This window comes from Bufo bufo, chromosome 1 (genome assembly GCF_905171765.1).
Source record: "Bufo bufo chromosome 1, aBufBuf1.1, whole genome shotgun sequence".
NCBI lineage: Eukaryota > Metazoa > Chordata > Amphibia > Anura > Bufonidae > Bufo > Bufo bufo.
The window spans coordinates 509,423,409-509,439,615 of record NC_053389.1 but is presented as its reverse complement, the minus strand read 5'-3'; the positions used below and the strand labels follow the sequence as shown (position 1 = coordinate 509,439,615).

Below are 16,207 nucleotides of genomic sequence, written 5' to 3'. Positions count from 1 at the left end.
AGTTCCAGTTAGGGCTCACTGTCAGTGTGTTCCTGCCTACATTGCTGACAGGTGCACCACCACTTTGCCAATAATCCTGCTCAGTACCTGACCCTCTTGATTAACAGTCCCTGGGATTTCACAGCCGGGAGCGATGTCACACAGGAAGCCACATGCACCAAAAACCTTATTTACAAAAAATGAAAATAATAAAAGTTTTTTCTTTCCTCAGGATTATAGGACTGACTTTTTAACCCCTTAGGGACGCATGACGTACCGGTACGGCATGTTTCCCGAGTCCTTAAGGACCCATGACGTACCGGTACGTCATGTGTTGTTCCGGTCACCGCCGCCAGGCGGGCGGTGATCGGAACATGGTGCCTGCTCAAATCATTGAGAGGGCACCACGGCTAAATGCGCGGGGGATTCAGACTTGCGGTTTGCGGCTTTTTATTGTGCGGGCGGCGGTAGTCGGCGGTGCCATCGGGTCCACATGGGGCTGTGGGGGGGACCCGATGGCATGGAAGGCAGCGCGATGCCTAAGGAAGGCATTGCGCTGCCTTCCGGTGAAGAGCCTGTGAGATCCAGCCCCCTGTATTACTCATACAGCCAATGCATTCCAATACAGAAGTATTGGAATGCATTGTAAAGGATTAGACCCCCAAAAGTTAGGACAAAGTGGGACAAAAAATAAAGTGAAAAAAAAAGTTGAAAAAATAAAGTTTTCACCCCAAAAAATTTTAAGTTTCAAGTAAAAATAAACAAAAACGTCATTTCCCCCAAATAAAATAAAAAAAAATGGTAAAAATTAGGGGAATTATTTTTTTAAACATATTAGGTATCGTCGCGTCCGTATCGACCGGCTCTATAAACATGAACTAACCCCTCAGATGAACACCGTAAAAAATAAAAACTGTGCTAAATAAACCATTTCTTTGTCACCTTACATCACAAAAAGTACACTAGCAAGCGATCAAAAAGGCGTTTGCCCACCAAAATAGTGCCAATCTAACCGTCATCTCATCCCGCAAAAAATGAGCCCCTACCTGAGACAATCGCCCAAAAAAAAAAAAAAATATGGCTCAGAATATGGAGACACTAAAACATAATTTTTTTTGTTTTAATAAAGCTGTTATTGTGTAAAACTTACATAAATAAAAAAAAGTATACATATTTGGTATCGCCGCGTTCGTATCGACCGGATCTATAAAAATATCACATGACCTAACCCCTCAGATGAACACTGTAAAAAATAAAAAATAAAAACTGTGCTAAATAAACAATTTTTTTGTCACCTTACATCACAAAAAGTGTAATAGCAAGCGATCAAAACGTCACACGCACCCCAAAATAGTGCCAATAAAACCGTCATCTCATCCCGCAAAAATCATACCCTACCCAAGGTAATCGCCCAAAAACTGAAAAAATTATGTCTCTCAGACTATGGAAACACTAAAACATGATTTTTTTTGCTTCAAAAATGAAATCATCGTGTAAAACTTACATAAATAAAAAAAAAGTATACATATTAGGTATCGCCGCATCCGTATTGACCGGCTCTATAAAAATATCACATGACCTAACCCCTCAGATGAACACCGTGAAAAATTTAAAATAAAAGCTGTGCTAAATAAACAATTTTTTGTTACTTTACATCGCAAAAAGTGTAATAGCAAGCGATCAAAAAGTCACACGCACCCAAAAATAGTGCCAATAAAACCGTCATCTCATCCCGCAAAAATCATACCCTACCCAAGGTAATCGCCCAAAAACAAAAAAAAATATGACTCTCAGACTATGGAAACACTAAAACATTATTTTTTTTGCTTCAAAAAAGAAATCATTGTGTAAAACTTACATAAATAAAAAAAAAGTATACATATTTGGTATCGCCGCGTTCGTATCGACCGGATCTATAAAAATATCACATGACCTAACCCCTCAGATGAACACTGTAAAAAATAAAAAATAAAAACTGTGCTAAATAAACAATTTTTTTGTCACCTTACATCACAAAAAGTGTAATATAGAGCAACCAAAAATCATATGTACCCTAATCTAATACCAACAATACTGCCACCCTATCCCGTAGTTTCTAAAATGGGGCCTTTTTTTGGAGTTTCTACTCTAGGGGTGCATCAGGGGAGCTTCAAATGGGACATGGTGTCAAAAAAAAACAGTCCAGCAAAATCTGCCTGTCAAAAACCGTATGGCATTCCTTTCCTTCTGCGCCCTGCCGTGTGCCCGTACAGCGGTTTACGACCACATATGGGGTGTCTCTGTAAACTACAGAATCAAGGCCATAAATATTGAGTTTTGTTTGGCTCTTAACCCTTGCTTTGTTACTGGGAAAAATGGATTAAAATGGAAAATTTGCCAAAAAATTGAAATTCAGAAATTTCATCTCCATTTGCCAATAACTCTTGTGGAACACCTAAAGGGTTAACAACGTTTTTAAAATCTGTTTTGAATACCTTGAGGGGTGTAGTTTCTTAGATGGGGTAATTTTTATGGAGTTTCTACTCTAGGGTTGCATCAAGGGGGCTTCAAATGGGACATGGTGTAAAAAAAAACAGTCCAGCAAAATCTGCCTTCCAAAAACCGTATGGCATTCCCTTCCTTCTGCGCCCTGCCGTGTGCCCCTACAGTAGTTTACGACCACATATGGGGTGTTTCTGTAAACTACAGAATCAGGGCCATGAATATTGAGTTTGCTTTGTAACTGGAAAAAAATTATTAAAATGGAAAATCTGCAAAAAAAGTGAAATTTTTAAATTGTATCTCTATTTTCCATTAATTCTTGTGGAACACCTAAAAGGTTAACAAAGTTTGTAAAATCAGTTTTGAATACCTTGAGGGGTGTAGTTTATAGAATGGGGTCATTTTTGGGTGGTTTCTATTATGTAAGCCGCGCAAAGTGACTTCAGACCTGAACTGGTCCCTAAAAATTGGGTTTTTGAAAATTTCTGAAAAATTTCAAGATTTGCTTCTAAACTTCTAAGCCTTGTAACATCCCCAAAAAATAAAATATCATTCCCAAAATGATCCAAACATGAAGTAGACATATGGGGAATGTAAAGTAATAACTATTTTTGGAGGTATTACTATGTATTATAGAAGTAGAGAAATTGAAACTTGGAAATTTGCAAATTTTTTAAAAATTTTGGGTAAATTTGGTATTTTTTTTATGCAAAAAATTTTTCTTTTTTGACCGAATTTTAGCAGTTTCATGAAGTACAATATGTGATGAAAAAACAATCTCAGAACGGCCTGGGTAAGTAAAAGCGTTTTAAAGTTATCAGCACTTAAAGTGACACTGGTCAGATTTGCAAAAAAGTCCTTAAAGGGCTTCTGTCACCCCACTAAAGTGATTTTTTTTTTTTTGGGGTTAGTTAAATTAGTTATATAGCGATATATGAAAATATAATTGTGTTACTTACATTGATCCAGCAGTTTATTCAAAAAACGAAGTTTTATCATATGCAAATTCGGTCTCTACCAGCAAGTAGGGCGGCTACTTGCTGGTAGCTGCTGCAGAAATCCGCCCCCTCCTCTTGTTGATTGACAGGGCCAGCCGGGATCTCCTCATCCGGCCAGCCCTGTCGGCATTTCAAAAATCGCGCGCCTGTGTTGATTCGGCGCAGGCGCTCTGAGATGAGGAGGCTCGTCTCCTCAGAACTCCCTCAGTGTGCCTGCGCCGATGACGTCTTCTATTTCGGTGATGTCATCGGTGCAGGCGCACTGAGGGAGTTCTGAGGAGACGAGCCTCCTCATCTCAGAGCGCCTGCGCTGAATCAACACAGGCGCGCGATTTTTGAAATGCCGACAGGGCTGGCCGGAGGAGGAGATCCCGGCTGGCCCTGTCAATCAACAAGAGGAGGGGGCGGATTTCTGCAGCAGCTACCAGCAAGTAGCTGCCCTACTTGCTGGTAGAGACCGAATTTGCATATGATAAAACTTCGTTTTTTGAATAAACTGCTGGATCAATGTAAGTAACACAATTATATTTTCATATATCGCTATATAACTAATTTAACTAGCCCCAAAAAAAAAAATCACTTTAGTGGGGTGACAGAAGCCCTTTAAGGTGAAATAGGGCTGAGTCCTTAAGGGGTTAAAAGAAAGGTATGATTATGTTTCAGGGCACCTACCCTACATAGATCATTTCTGATAACAGTTTCCCTTTAAAGAGGACCTTTCACCGATTCTTACCCTATGAACTAACTATACAGACATGTGGAGCGGCGCCCGGGGATCTCACTGCACTTACTATTATCCCCGGGCGCCGCTCCGTTCTCCTGCTATGCCCTCCGGTATCTCCGTTCCCTAAGTTATGGTAGGCGGAGTCTGCCCTAGCGCTGGCCAATCGCATTGCAGAGCTCACAGCCTGGGAGAAAATAACCTCCCAGGCTGTGAGCTCTGCGCTGCGATTGGCCAGCGCTAGGGCAGACTCCGCCTACCATAACTTAGGGACTGGTATCTCCGCCTACTATAACTTAGTGAGCGGAGATACCGGAGGGCATAGCGGCAGAACGGAGTGGCGCCCGGGGATAATAGTAAGTGCAGTGAGATCCCCAGGCGCCGCTCTACATGTCTGTATAGTTAGTTCAAAGGGTAAGAATCGGTGAAAGGTCGTCTTTAAGTATTCTTCTAATCTAGATTGCTTTCACTATAAAACAGAATCAGAAAGGTATAATGCATTATTATTTACTATATAGTGTAATGGAATGTAAATTAATAATTTTTGTCAATATCTACAGGTCAATTAGAGAACTCCTGCGCATATGTCATGAAAGAGAAAGGGTTAAATATGTCATAAGGGTATGTATTCCTATTGTACGTTATTGTTTACTTTCTAAGAAATTGAAGTACAGCGGTGCACATTTATCACCGCCCAAGCTAGACAGTGAATGGATCAGCTGTTTGAAGAGGCCACGGTGCTCCTTTGAGTGCTGCAACCTCCTCACAACATACTAAGCACAGTGTCATACATAGTATAGTATCTGTACTTGGTATTGCAGCTCATGCCCATTCACTTGCATCGGACTGAGCTGCACCTAAGCCATGTCATCATGTGACCGTCACTGGCCTAGGAATTGGCCACGGCTCTCACTGAAGCGCTGCAGCTTTTTCAAACAGCTGATCAGCAGGGGTGCCAGGAGTTGGACCCCCACCGATCAGATACTGATGACCTCTCTTGAAGATAGGCCATCAATATCAACATCTCAGACAACCCCTTTAACAGAATACCAGATCTAATGCATCTGTTAACTTTTGTATGATGGTCTATTATCACATAGTTTGACAACCAACAGCACTGATACTTGAGACTGATAATGTTATAGAGAACTGGTAAGAAGACTCTTAGAGACAGTGGTGTGAACATACAGTATAGCATTTGGACATACCCAGACCAGTTTATTATATATTATTACAACCTAGGTTTAACCTTAATTTTATATAAAGGCTCTCAGTATGGTCCAGAAGGTGTGAAATTACCCACTTCCAGATTCCCATATGACTAGTTAAATGCTCGTTTTGGGTATAAAGATCTGAAATATGATGACCAGTGATGACAAACATTACATCTATTGCAATAAATGATCTGGAATAATTTGATCATCTTTACACTTGTGTTGACATTGATTGTGGTTTGTTTCCATACAGTTGTTCCTGGTGCTTAGGATTATTTTAACATAAGGCGCATTGAACATATTGTTCCCACTCAATGATCAAGGGTGTTTAAAGTTGCTTTTATTCCTCTGTTTTGTTTATGTGATGTTAAATCATCCGATAAACATTCTTTCATTTATCCATTTTCAATCAACACTGTTGTGTTTATGGCCAGCCTGCCTGGATGGCAGCACTCCAAAAATGGTTAGACTGAAGCAAAACTCGTACTACTATATTCTCTCATGTGTGTGCGACGTTCCAACGGACAGAGATTTTTCAGCTTTCCTCATGGTTATCCTTTGTATTTTTTATCTTTGATTAGATTTCAATGATAGAGATTTATAATGAAGGAGTGTGGGATCTGCTCTCTCACAGCGGGAACAAACAGCTTGAGATCAGGTCACATGGAAAAGTGGTAACACTGCCTGGATTAACAGAAATGGAAGTATTGTCTGAAGAGGATATAAAAAGGATAATGTCATTTGGTGAGAAGAATAGAACAGTGGAATCTACAAAAATGAACACTGAAAGGTAACATCTCTTCATTGTCTTCTATCACGATTTGTCTTTGTAATGGGAATTATGGAGCCAGTGAAATTACCTGTGATTTTCTGTGTGTGGTGCTTCCTCTAAGGAACTCTACTCCCTAAAGCTGTAGTACTGTGAAGTACAGAGGACGCTGACCCAGTAATGAGAAGGCTGCTCTTTGACTGCTTGGCTTGGATGATAAGTTTGGCTTCAATGGCTTTGAGTCAGCTTCCTGTACAGAGAAGGGACAAAGAGGGATATTTATCGTCTCCCTTGTACCTGAAAAGTGGCTTTAAAAAGTTGCAAACTATGTGTTTGCGACTTTTTAAGTGCATCTTTTAAAAAAATTGTCGCATTTCTCTCTGTACTTTCCTTAAAGGGGGCATGGCCATGGTGGGAAGAGGGCATGGCCAGCCTCCCCAACAAATCTACCTTAATTTATGCCAAAAATCAATGGCAGCTCTGAGCGCATGGACTGCAGGAGGATGCACCTAATTTATAACGAGGCGTGCACCTTGTCATAAATTAGGTGAATTCTCTGGCAGCCCCGAGGATATCAAGAAAGCGATAGTCTTGATAAATCTCCCCACAGCATTCAATGAAATGGTATATGATGGATGTAGCTTATGTCACACATGAAAAACATTACATTTTTTTAGATATATCAATGAATTTGCACCATTTATAAATATTTTATATGAAATAAATGTGTCTATACACATTACATGAACGTCAGACGAACCCACTGATTTCATCAGTCACAGAAGACCATCTAATGTGTACGAGGCTGCCACTGTCCTGACTTTCTCCTGAAGGCAAATGGCTGCTGGTATCTAGCGTTGGCTTTGTGCCTTCTCCCCATTTCCCATATCCCCATACCCCTGGCCAAATGAGTGTTCAGACAAAGTGTATGGCCACTTTGAAGAATTATAGGCATTATACAGCCCTCCTATCCCATTTCATGGTCCTGCACTTTTGTCTACTAACTGAAAATTAGGCTTCCAGTTAGCAACTGCCCGAATGTAGCTACCTCTCAGTCAAATAGGCTTATAGGCCACACATGGCTTCCTAACCACACTAACCCTGTAATGGAGCACCTGATATGACTTATGTGCACTTTATTATTTCCAATGTCACTGACCATCTTATTAGAAACATTTAGATACCAGCAGATATAAAGAGTATATGCTGATTGTATTTAACTGCAGCTAGAAAGCTCACCTCACCGCTTTACAAAAATGGCTGCAAAAGCACCTGATCCAGCAGTGCATACTGTATAAGAGTCTAGAAATCGGCAGTGCCCAGCTGCACAATGAGGGAGATTACTGAAAAAAGTGTATAAGGAAAATATTGCCCCTAAATGCTATTTTCTCAGCAACAGATTCTGCATATGGAATTGCTCTATGAGTTCTTTCCTTCAAGATTCGTGGCCTCATAGCCTATTGGAATTTGTAACATCAAAAATACCCAAATATGCCAAATGTAATCTAATAATAGGATAATTCAAAATAATGGTGCTCTGGTAGTAATTGAAATATATTTTATCATATCAGCATCCATGCAGAGAGAGATAAAGTAGAGGGGTGATGTTTGATCACTCAATTGCATTTAATTAATCCCTGAAGTGTAATCATCCCATTGGCAGCACATTGATTTCTATTAAATGTTCTACAAGGCGATTTGTAATCTCTTTGTAGGGCAATCGTCTCTTTTAAAAGATCAGGGCGGCAAATGAACTAGATAGTGGGAACCAAGAGATTAATCCCTTCCATTGAGTTTAATAGAGGAACCATTAATCGTTTAGTCATTGAGAACAATGAATGAACAATTAAAGGGTGGTTTTGGTTGTAGTTGGGGGAGGAAAATGTGATAGTAGAATAGTAATTGCTTTTGATTCCTAGTCTAATGAATTCATTGTTGGGTTAGTTGCAGAATTGTTTAAAATGAATTATTCTGTGTGTGTGTGTGTGTATATATATATATATATATATATATATATATATATAAAAGAAAAGACACCGCAGCACATCCGTAGGTGAAAAATGTGGATCTTTATTCACCCTTGCGACGTTTCAGTCCACTTGCTGGGACTATTATCAAGCAATGCATCATACAGGGTTGTGGGTATTTATGTGGTCATAGCAAGTTAACATACATAAAATTAAGAAAATATACAAGAAATGTGCAGCAAAATATCTCATATACAAATGAGAAAAACATCATGCCTGGAAAACAATATAATCGATACAAATATTTGTATAAAAAACATCCAGGTATAGTGATATTTCAAAAAACATAGTATAATATACAAATGACAATCAGCAAAATATAATAATCATCACCTGTGTAAGTGCAGGTGTAGACAGGGCCAGCAAGGAATCAGGTGAGCTCAATGGCAGGCGGATACACTATTGCGGGTAACACCGCATGGATACGGCGTCCCGGAACTAAAGCTGCGCATGTCCATGAGGTCACTCCAGGGATAATCACGTGATCCCCTGTGAAACATGGAACTGTGTCTGCGCATGTCCGTGAGGTCATCCTGAGAATGGGCACATGATCCCATACGGATACGTCACCTGACACGCCACATAGCAGTTTATTGTGATGAAACGTAAATTGTTAATGCAAGCGTATTTCTATATGTATCAAAGGTGTCGGCTATTAAATCAGGATGTGACACCCCGGGTAAAGTATCGGGTGACGTGCTATCTTGCGATGCACTATCATCCGAGAGTTATGAGTAGAGAAGAAGGGGAACAGCGGCAGCTGTTATCCTCCCATCTCTCTCACTAAGTAGTAACCCTATCAGGTGAAGAACATCCAAAGTAGCCATAAAGTAGCGCTCGCAAACATATTTTAACAAAATCTAGTAAGTATGCAGCTGTCACGGGATGAGTCGTACATTTTCTAGAGTATCCACCCTCCTGTTGAGCAAAACCCTTCAATCCAGGGGTCCTATAAGTGATAAGAATAAAAAATATATTATCCAAATATATTAAGTTAAAAAAAGGACAAATTCTTCAATACATAAACTGACAAGGACAGGACAGTGGGAAATCATATGAATAGCCATGGTTTATATTCGACATTCAACCCCCCCCCCGGTTTAACCGTTTGTAATTTAAAAATCCATTCGGATTCCCGTTTTTTTAACATTTTTATGCAGTTACCGCCAGTTCGCGGCAATGGGACATGGTCAAGGATCATAAATTTTAAGTCACCTTCAGCATGGCCCATGCTCGCAAAGTGGTGTGAGACAGGCAAATCCTTACGCTTTTTGCGTATAGAGAAGCGGTGTTGGTTGAAGCGGGACTTAAAATCACAGGTTGTCTCGCCCACATACAATAGCTTGCACGGGCACCACAAAACATGAATTACAAAACTCGAATCACAGGTTAAATAAAATTTGATAGAATAAGGAACCCCTGTGAGGGGATGAATAAAGTCACGTCCCTTCACCATGTATTTGCAGTTTACACAGTGGAGGCACGGGTAACTGCCAGTTTTTTTAGGAGCCAAGAATAACTGACGTGCACCTTTTTGTCGGCCTATATCATTTTTTACAAGTTTATCTTTTAAGTTGCGGACTCTTTTATAAGACATGATCGGTCGAGTAGAGAATTCTGGGATATTTGTGTTTTCTGTGCCCAGAATCGACCAGTGTTTGTTGAGGATTTTGTTAATGTGAGGACTAGCTTCACAGAAAGTGGATACAAAGGGTATTTTATGGGATTGATCCCTCTTGGTAGAGAATTCTGGGATATTTGTGTGTTCTGTGCCCAGAATCGACCAGTGTTTGTTGAGGATTTTGTTAATGTGAGGACTAGCTTCACAGAAAGTGGATACAAAAGGTATTTTATGGGATTGATCCCTCTTGGTACCCTGAAAGAGTTCACTTCTCTCTTTTTGATTAATACGTTTTAATTGCTGTTGCAATATAGAGATCGGGTAGTGCCTTTGTTTGAAACTTTGTGTCATATTGTCAAGAGTTGTGTCTAATGTGGATGGGTCGCTGACAATTCTTTTTGCTCTAATGAACTGGCTATACGGTAATGACCGCACCATCGTCCGAGGATGAGCACTATCAAACCTAAGGACGGTGTTGCGGTCAGTAGGTTTAGTATAGACCTCAGTGCTTAACACACAACCCGTGCGTCGAACACTGACATCCAAAAAGTGTATCATGTTGTCTGAGTATTCTAACGTAAATTGAATATCAGGAATCAGGCTATTTAAATAATTGTGGAACAATTGTAGCTCCAATGCTGTGCCCGTCCAGATAACAAAAATATCGTCTATGTATCTCCACCACCTCAGCACATGGATGAAGTGGTGGGACACATAGACGTGGGACACATAGACGTATTGTTCCTCCAAATGAGAGACGAACATGTTGGCGTAAGTGGGTGCCACATTCGTCCCCATGGCCGTCCCCCTAATTTGCATATAATAATCATCTCCAAAGAGAAAATAATTATTATATAAAATTCTCTTATTTTCTCTTTGGAGATGATTATTATATGCAAATTAGGGGGACGGCCATGGGGACGAATGTGGCACCCACTTACGCCAACATGGTCATCTCTTATTTGGAGGAACAATACGTCTATGTGTCCCACCACTTCAGCCATGTGCTGAGGTGGTGGAGATACATAGACGATATTTTTGTTATCTGGACGGGCACAGCATTGGAGCTACAATTGTTCCACAATTATTTAAATAGCCTGATTCCTGATATTCAATTTACGTTAGAATACTCAGACAACATGATACACTTTTTGGATGTCAGTGTTCGACGCACGGGTTGTGTGTTAAGCACTGAGGTCTATACTAAACCTACTGACCGCAACACCGTCCTTAGGTTTGATAGTGCTCATCCTCGGACGATGGTGCGGTCATTACCGTATAGCCAGTTCATTAGAGCAAAAAGAATTGTCAGCGACCCATCCACATTAGACACAACTCTTGACAATATGACACAAAGTTTCAAACAAAGGCACTACCCGATCTCTATATTGCAACAGCAATTAAAACTTATTAATCAAAAAGAGAGAAGTGAACTCTTTCAGGGTACCAAGAGGGATCAATCCCATAAAATACCTTTTGTATCCACTTTCTGTGAAGCTAGTCCTCACATTAACAAAATCCTCAACAAACACTGGTCGATTCTGGGCACAGAACACACAAATATCCCAGAATTCTCTACTCGACCGATCATGTCTTATAAAAGAGTCCGCAACTTAAAAGATAAACTTGTAAAAAATGATATAGGCCCACAAAAAGGTGCACGTCAGTTATTCTTGGCTCCTAAAAAAAACTGGCAGTTACCCGTGCCTCCACTGTGTAAACTGCAAATACATGGTGAAGGGACGTGACTTTATTCATCCCCTCACAGGGGTTCCTTATTCTATCAAATTTTATTTAACCTGTGATTCGAGTTTTGTAATTTATGTTTTGTGGTGCCCGTGCAAGCTATTGTATGTGGGCGAGACAACCTGTAATTTTAAGTCCCGCTTCAACCAACACCGCTTCTCTATACGCAAGAAGCGTAAGGATTTGCCTGTCTCACACCACTTTGCGAGCATGGGCCATGCTGAAGGTGACTTAAAATTTATGATCCTTGACCATGTCCCATTGCCGCGCACTGGCGGTAACCGCATAAAAATGTTAAAAAAAACGGGAATCCGAATGGATTTTTAAATTACAAATGGTTAAACCGGGGGGGTTGAATGTCGAATATGAACCATGGCTATTCATATGATTTCCCACTGTTCTGTCCTTGTCAGTTTATGTATTGAAGAATTTGTCCTTTTTTTACTTAATATATTTGGATAATATATTTTTTATTCTTATCACTTATAGGACCCCTGGATTGAAGGGTTTTGCTCAACAGGAGGGTGGATACTCTAGAAAATGTACGACTCATCCCGTGACAGCTGCATACTTACTAGATTTTGTTAAAACATGTTTGCGAGCGCTACTTTATGGCTACTTTGGATGTTCTTCACCTGATAGGGTTACTACTTAGTGAGAGAGATGGGAGGATAACAGCTGCCGCTGTTCCCCTTCTTCTCTACTCATAACTCTCGGATGATAGTGCATCGCAAGATAGCACGTCACCCGATACTTTACCCGGGGTGTCACATCCTGATTTAATAGCCGACACCTTTGATACATATAGAAATACGCTTGCATTAACAATTTACGTTTCATCACAATAAACTGCTATGCGGCGTGTCAGGTGACGTCTCCGTATGGGATCATGTGCCCATTCTCAGGATGACCTCACGGACATGCGCAGACACAGTTCCATGTTTCACAGGGGATCACGTGATTATCCCTGGAGTGACCTCATGGACATGCGCAGCTTTAGTTCCGGGACGCCGTATCCATGCGGTGTTACCCGCAATAGTGTATCCGCCTGCCATTGAGCTCACCTGATTCCTTGCTGGCCCTGTCTACACCTGCACTTACACAGGTGATGATTATTATATTTTGCTGATTGTCACTTGTATATTATACTATGTTTTTTGAAATATCACTATACCTGGATGTTTTTTATACAAATATTTGTATCGATTATATTGTTTTCCAGGCATGATGTTTTTCTCATTTGTATATGAGATATTTTGCTGCACATTTCTTGTATATTTTCTTAATTGCCACTTATGTATGTTAACTTGCTATGACCACATAAATACCCACAACCCTGTATGATGCATTGCTTGATAATGGTCCCAGCAAGTGGACTGAAACGTCGCAAGGGTGAATAAAGATCCACATTTTTCACCTACGGATGTGCTGCGGTGTCTTTTCTTTTTTATATTATACACCTTGGTAAGGTGTTTCCACCGCTGGCACCCATCTATTCACTATCAGGTGTGCTGCCCTGACTCTTCGTTATATATATATATATATATATATATATCCAATGGATCCATAGAAAGGGTCAGGCAGCACTCCTTAATGAACAGCTATAGCTGTGCAGGTGCCCGCGGTGGTCCCCTGATGCAGGACAGGATAAACAACACAGAAAATCCGCAGCACTCCTTGAAGTAAAAAATGTGCAGTTTATTCACACATGTCAAAAAAAAGACTGTCTTTTTTTGACATGTGTGAATAAACTGCACATTTTTTACTTCAAGGAGTGCTGCGGATTTTCTGTGTTGTGTATATATATATATATATATATATATATATATACACACTGCTCAAAAAAATAAAGGGAACACTTAAACAACACAATGTAACTCCAAGTCAATCACACTTCTGTGAAATCAAACTGTCCACTTAGGAAGCAACACTGAGTGACAATCAATTTCACATGCTGTTGTGCAAATGGGATAGACAACAGGTGGAAATTATAGGCAATTAGCAAGACACCCCCAATAAAGGAGTGGTTCTGCAGGTGGTGATCACAGATCACTTCTCAGTTCCTATGCTTCCTGGCTGATGTTTTGGTCACTTTTGAATGCTGGCGGTGCTTTCACTCTAGTGGTAGCATGAGACGGAGTCTACAACCCACACAAGTGGCTCAGGTAGTGCAGCTTATCCAGGATGGCACATCAATGCGAGCTGTGGCAAGTAGGTTTGCTGTGTCTGTCAGCGTAGTGTCCAGAGCATGGAGGCGCTACCAGGAGACAGGCCAGTACATCAGGAGACTTGGAGGAGGCTGTAGGAGGGCAACAACCTAGTAGCAGGACCGCTACCTCCGCCTTTGTGCAAGGAGGAACAGGAGGAGCACTGCCAGAGCCCTGCAAAATGACCTCCAGCAGGCCACAAATGTGCATGTGTCTGCTCAAACAGTCAGAAACAGACTCCATGAGGGTGATATGAGGGCCCGACATCCACAGGTGGGGGTTGTGCTTACAGCCCAACACTGTGCAGGATGATCAGCCTGTAGTGTGCTTTTCCACTTTAGTTTTGAGGGTGACTTCAAATCCAGACCTCCATGGGTTAAAAAATTTGATTTCCATTTTTTTTTGGTGTGATTTTGTTGTCAGCAGATTCAACTATGTAAAGAACAAAGTATTTCAGAAGAATATTTAATTAATTCAGATCTAGGATGTGTTATTTTTGTGTTCCCTATTGAACTCTTTGTCTGTGAGTTCAAATGATATCCACAGTGTTTTCAATAAGAGCGACCTCTACAACATACCTCTCCCTTAATAGTAACCTCCACAGCAACCCATGTGCTTAACTTTGACCTCCACAGCAGCCCGCCCCTTTCAGTGACCTCGACAGCGCCCCTCCCCATTAACTGTGACCTTCACAGCCCCTCGCTCTCATAACAGTGTTCTTCACAGCGGCCCATTCCCTTAACACTGACCCTCCACAGCACTCTGCCCCTTAACATTGACCTCCACAGCAGCCCACCCCCCTTAACCACCTCAGCCCCCAGTGCTTAAACACCCTGAAAGACCAGGCCACTTTTTACACTTCTGACCTACACTACTTTCACCGTTTATTGATCGGTCATGCAACTTACCACCCAAATGAATTTTACCTCCTTTTCTTCTCACTAATAGAGCTTTCATTTGGTGGTATTTCATTGCTGCTGACATTTTTACTTTTTTTGTTATTAATCGAAATTTAACGATTTTTTTGCAAAAAAATGACATTTTTCACTTTCAGTTGTAAAATTTTGCAAAAAAAAAACGAGATCCATATATAAATTTTGCTCTAAATTTATGGTTCTACATGTCTTTGATAAAAAAAAAATGTTTGGGTAAAAAAAAAAAATGGTTTGGGTAAAAGTTATAGCGTTTACAAACTATGGTACAAAAATGTGAATTTCCGCTTTTTGAAGCAGCTCTGACTTTCTGAACACCTGTCATGTTTCCTGAGGTTCTACAATGCCCAGACAGTACAAACACCCCACAAATGACCCCATTTCAGGAAGTAGACACCCTAAGGTATTCGCTGATGGGCATAGTGAGTTCATAGAACTTTTTATTTTTTGTCACAAGTTAGCGGAAAATGATGATTTTTTTTTATTTTATTTTTTTCTTACAAAGTCTCATATTCCACTAACTTGTGACAAAAAATAAAAAGTTCTATGAACTCACTATGCCCATCACGAAATACCTTGGGGTCTCTTCTTTCCAAAATGGGGTCACTTGTGGGGTAGTTATACTGCCCTGGCATTCTAGGGGCCCAAATGTGTGGTAAGGAGTTTGAAATCAAATTCTGTAAAAAATGACCAGTGAAATCCGAAAAGTGCTCTTTGGAATATGGGCCCCTTTGCCCACCTAGGCTGCAAAAAAGTGTCACACATCTGGTATCTCTGTATTCAGGAGAAGTTGAGGAATGTGTTTTGGGGTGTCTTTTTACATATACCCATGCTGGGTGAGATAAATATCTTGGTCAAATGCCAACTTTGTATAAAAAAATGGGAAAAGTTGTCTTTTGCCAAGATATTTCTCTCACCCAGCATGGGTATATGTAAAATGACACCCCAAAACACATTCCCCAACTTCTCCTGAGTACGGAGATACCAGATGTGTGACACTTTTTTGCAGCCTAGGTGGGCAAAGGGGCCCATATTCCAAAGAGCACCTTTCGGATTTCACTGGTCATTTTTTACAGAATTTGATTTCAAACTCCTTACCACACATTTGGGCCCCTAGAATGCCAGGGCAGTATAACTACCCCACAAGTGACCCCATTTTGGAAAGAAGACACCCCAATGTATTCGCTGATGGGCATAGTGAGTTCATGGAAGTTTTTATTTTTTGTCACAAGTTAGTGGAATATGAGACTTTGTAAGAAAAAAAAAATTAAAAAAAAATCATCATTTTCCACTAACTTGTGACAAAAAATAAAAAATTCTAGGAACTCGCCATGCCCCTCACGGAATACCTTGGGGTGTCTTCTTTCCAAAATGGGGTCACTTGTGGGGTAGTTATACTGCCCTGGCATTTTCCAGGGGCCCTAATGTGTGGTAAGTAGGTAAATGACCTGTGAAATCCGAAAAGTGCTCTTTGGAATGTGGGCCCCTTTGCCCACCTAGGCTGCAAAAAAG

The 16,207-nt window shown here is 40.6% G+C and overlaps 1 protein-coding gene across 1 annotated transcript in view; it reads left to right on the top strand.

The window, feature by feature from the left end:
- The window catches only part of LOC120981506 (kinesin-like protein KIN-14R), a 101,835-nt gene that overhangs the window by 61,979 nt on the left and 23,649 nt on the right, over positions 1-16,207 (top strand). The window contains exons 9-10 of the mRNA XM_040411046.1: positions 4,740-4,800; positions 5,975-6,183. Coding sequence (XP_040266980.1) covers positions 4,740-4,800; positions 5,975-6,183 — 270 coding nt within the window. The remainder of the gene's footprint in view (positions 1-4,739; positions 4,801-5,974; positions 6,184-16,207) is intronic.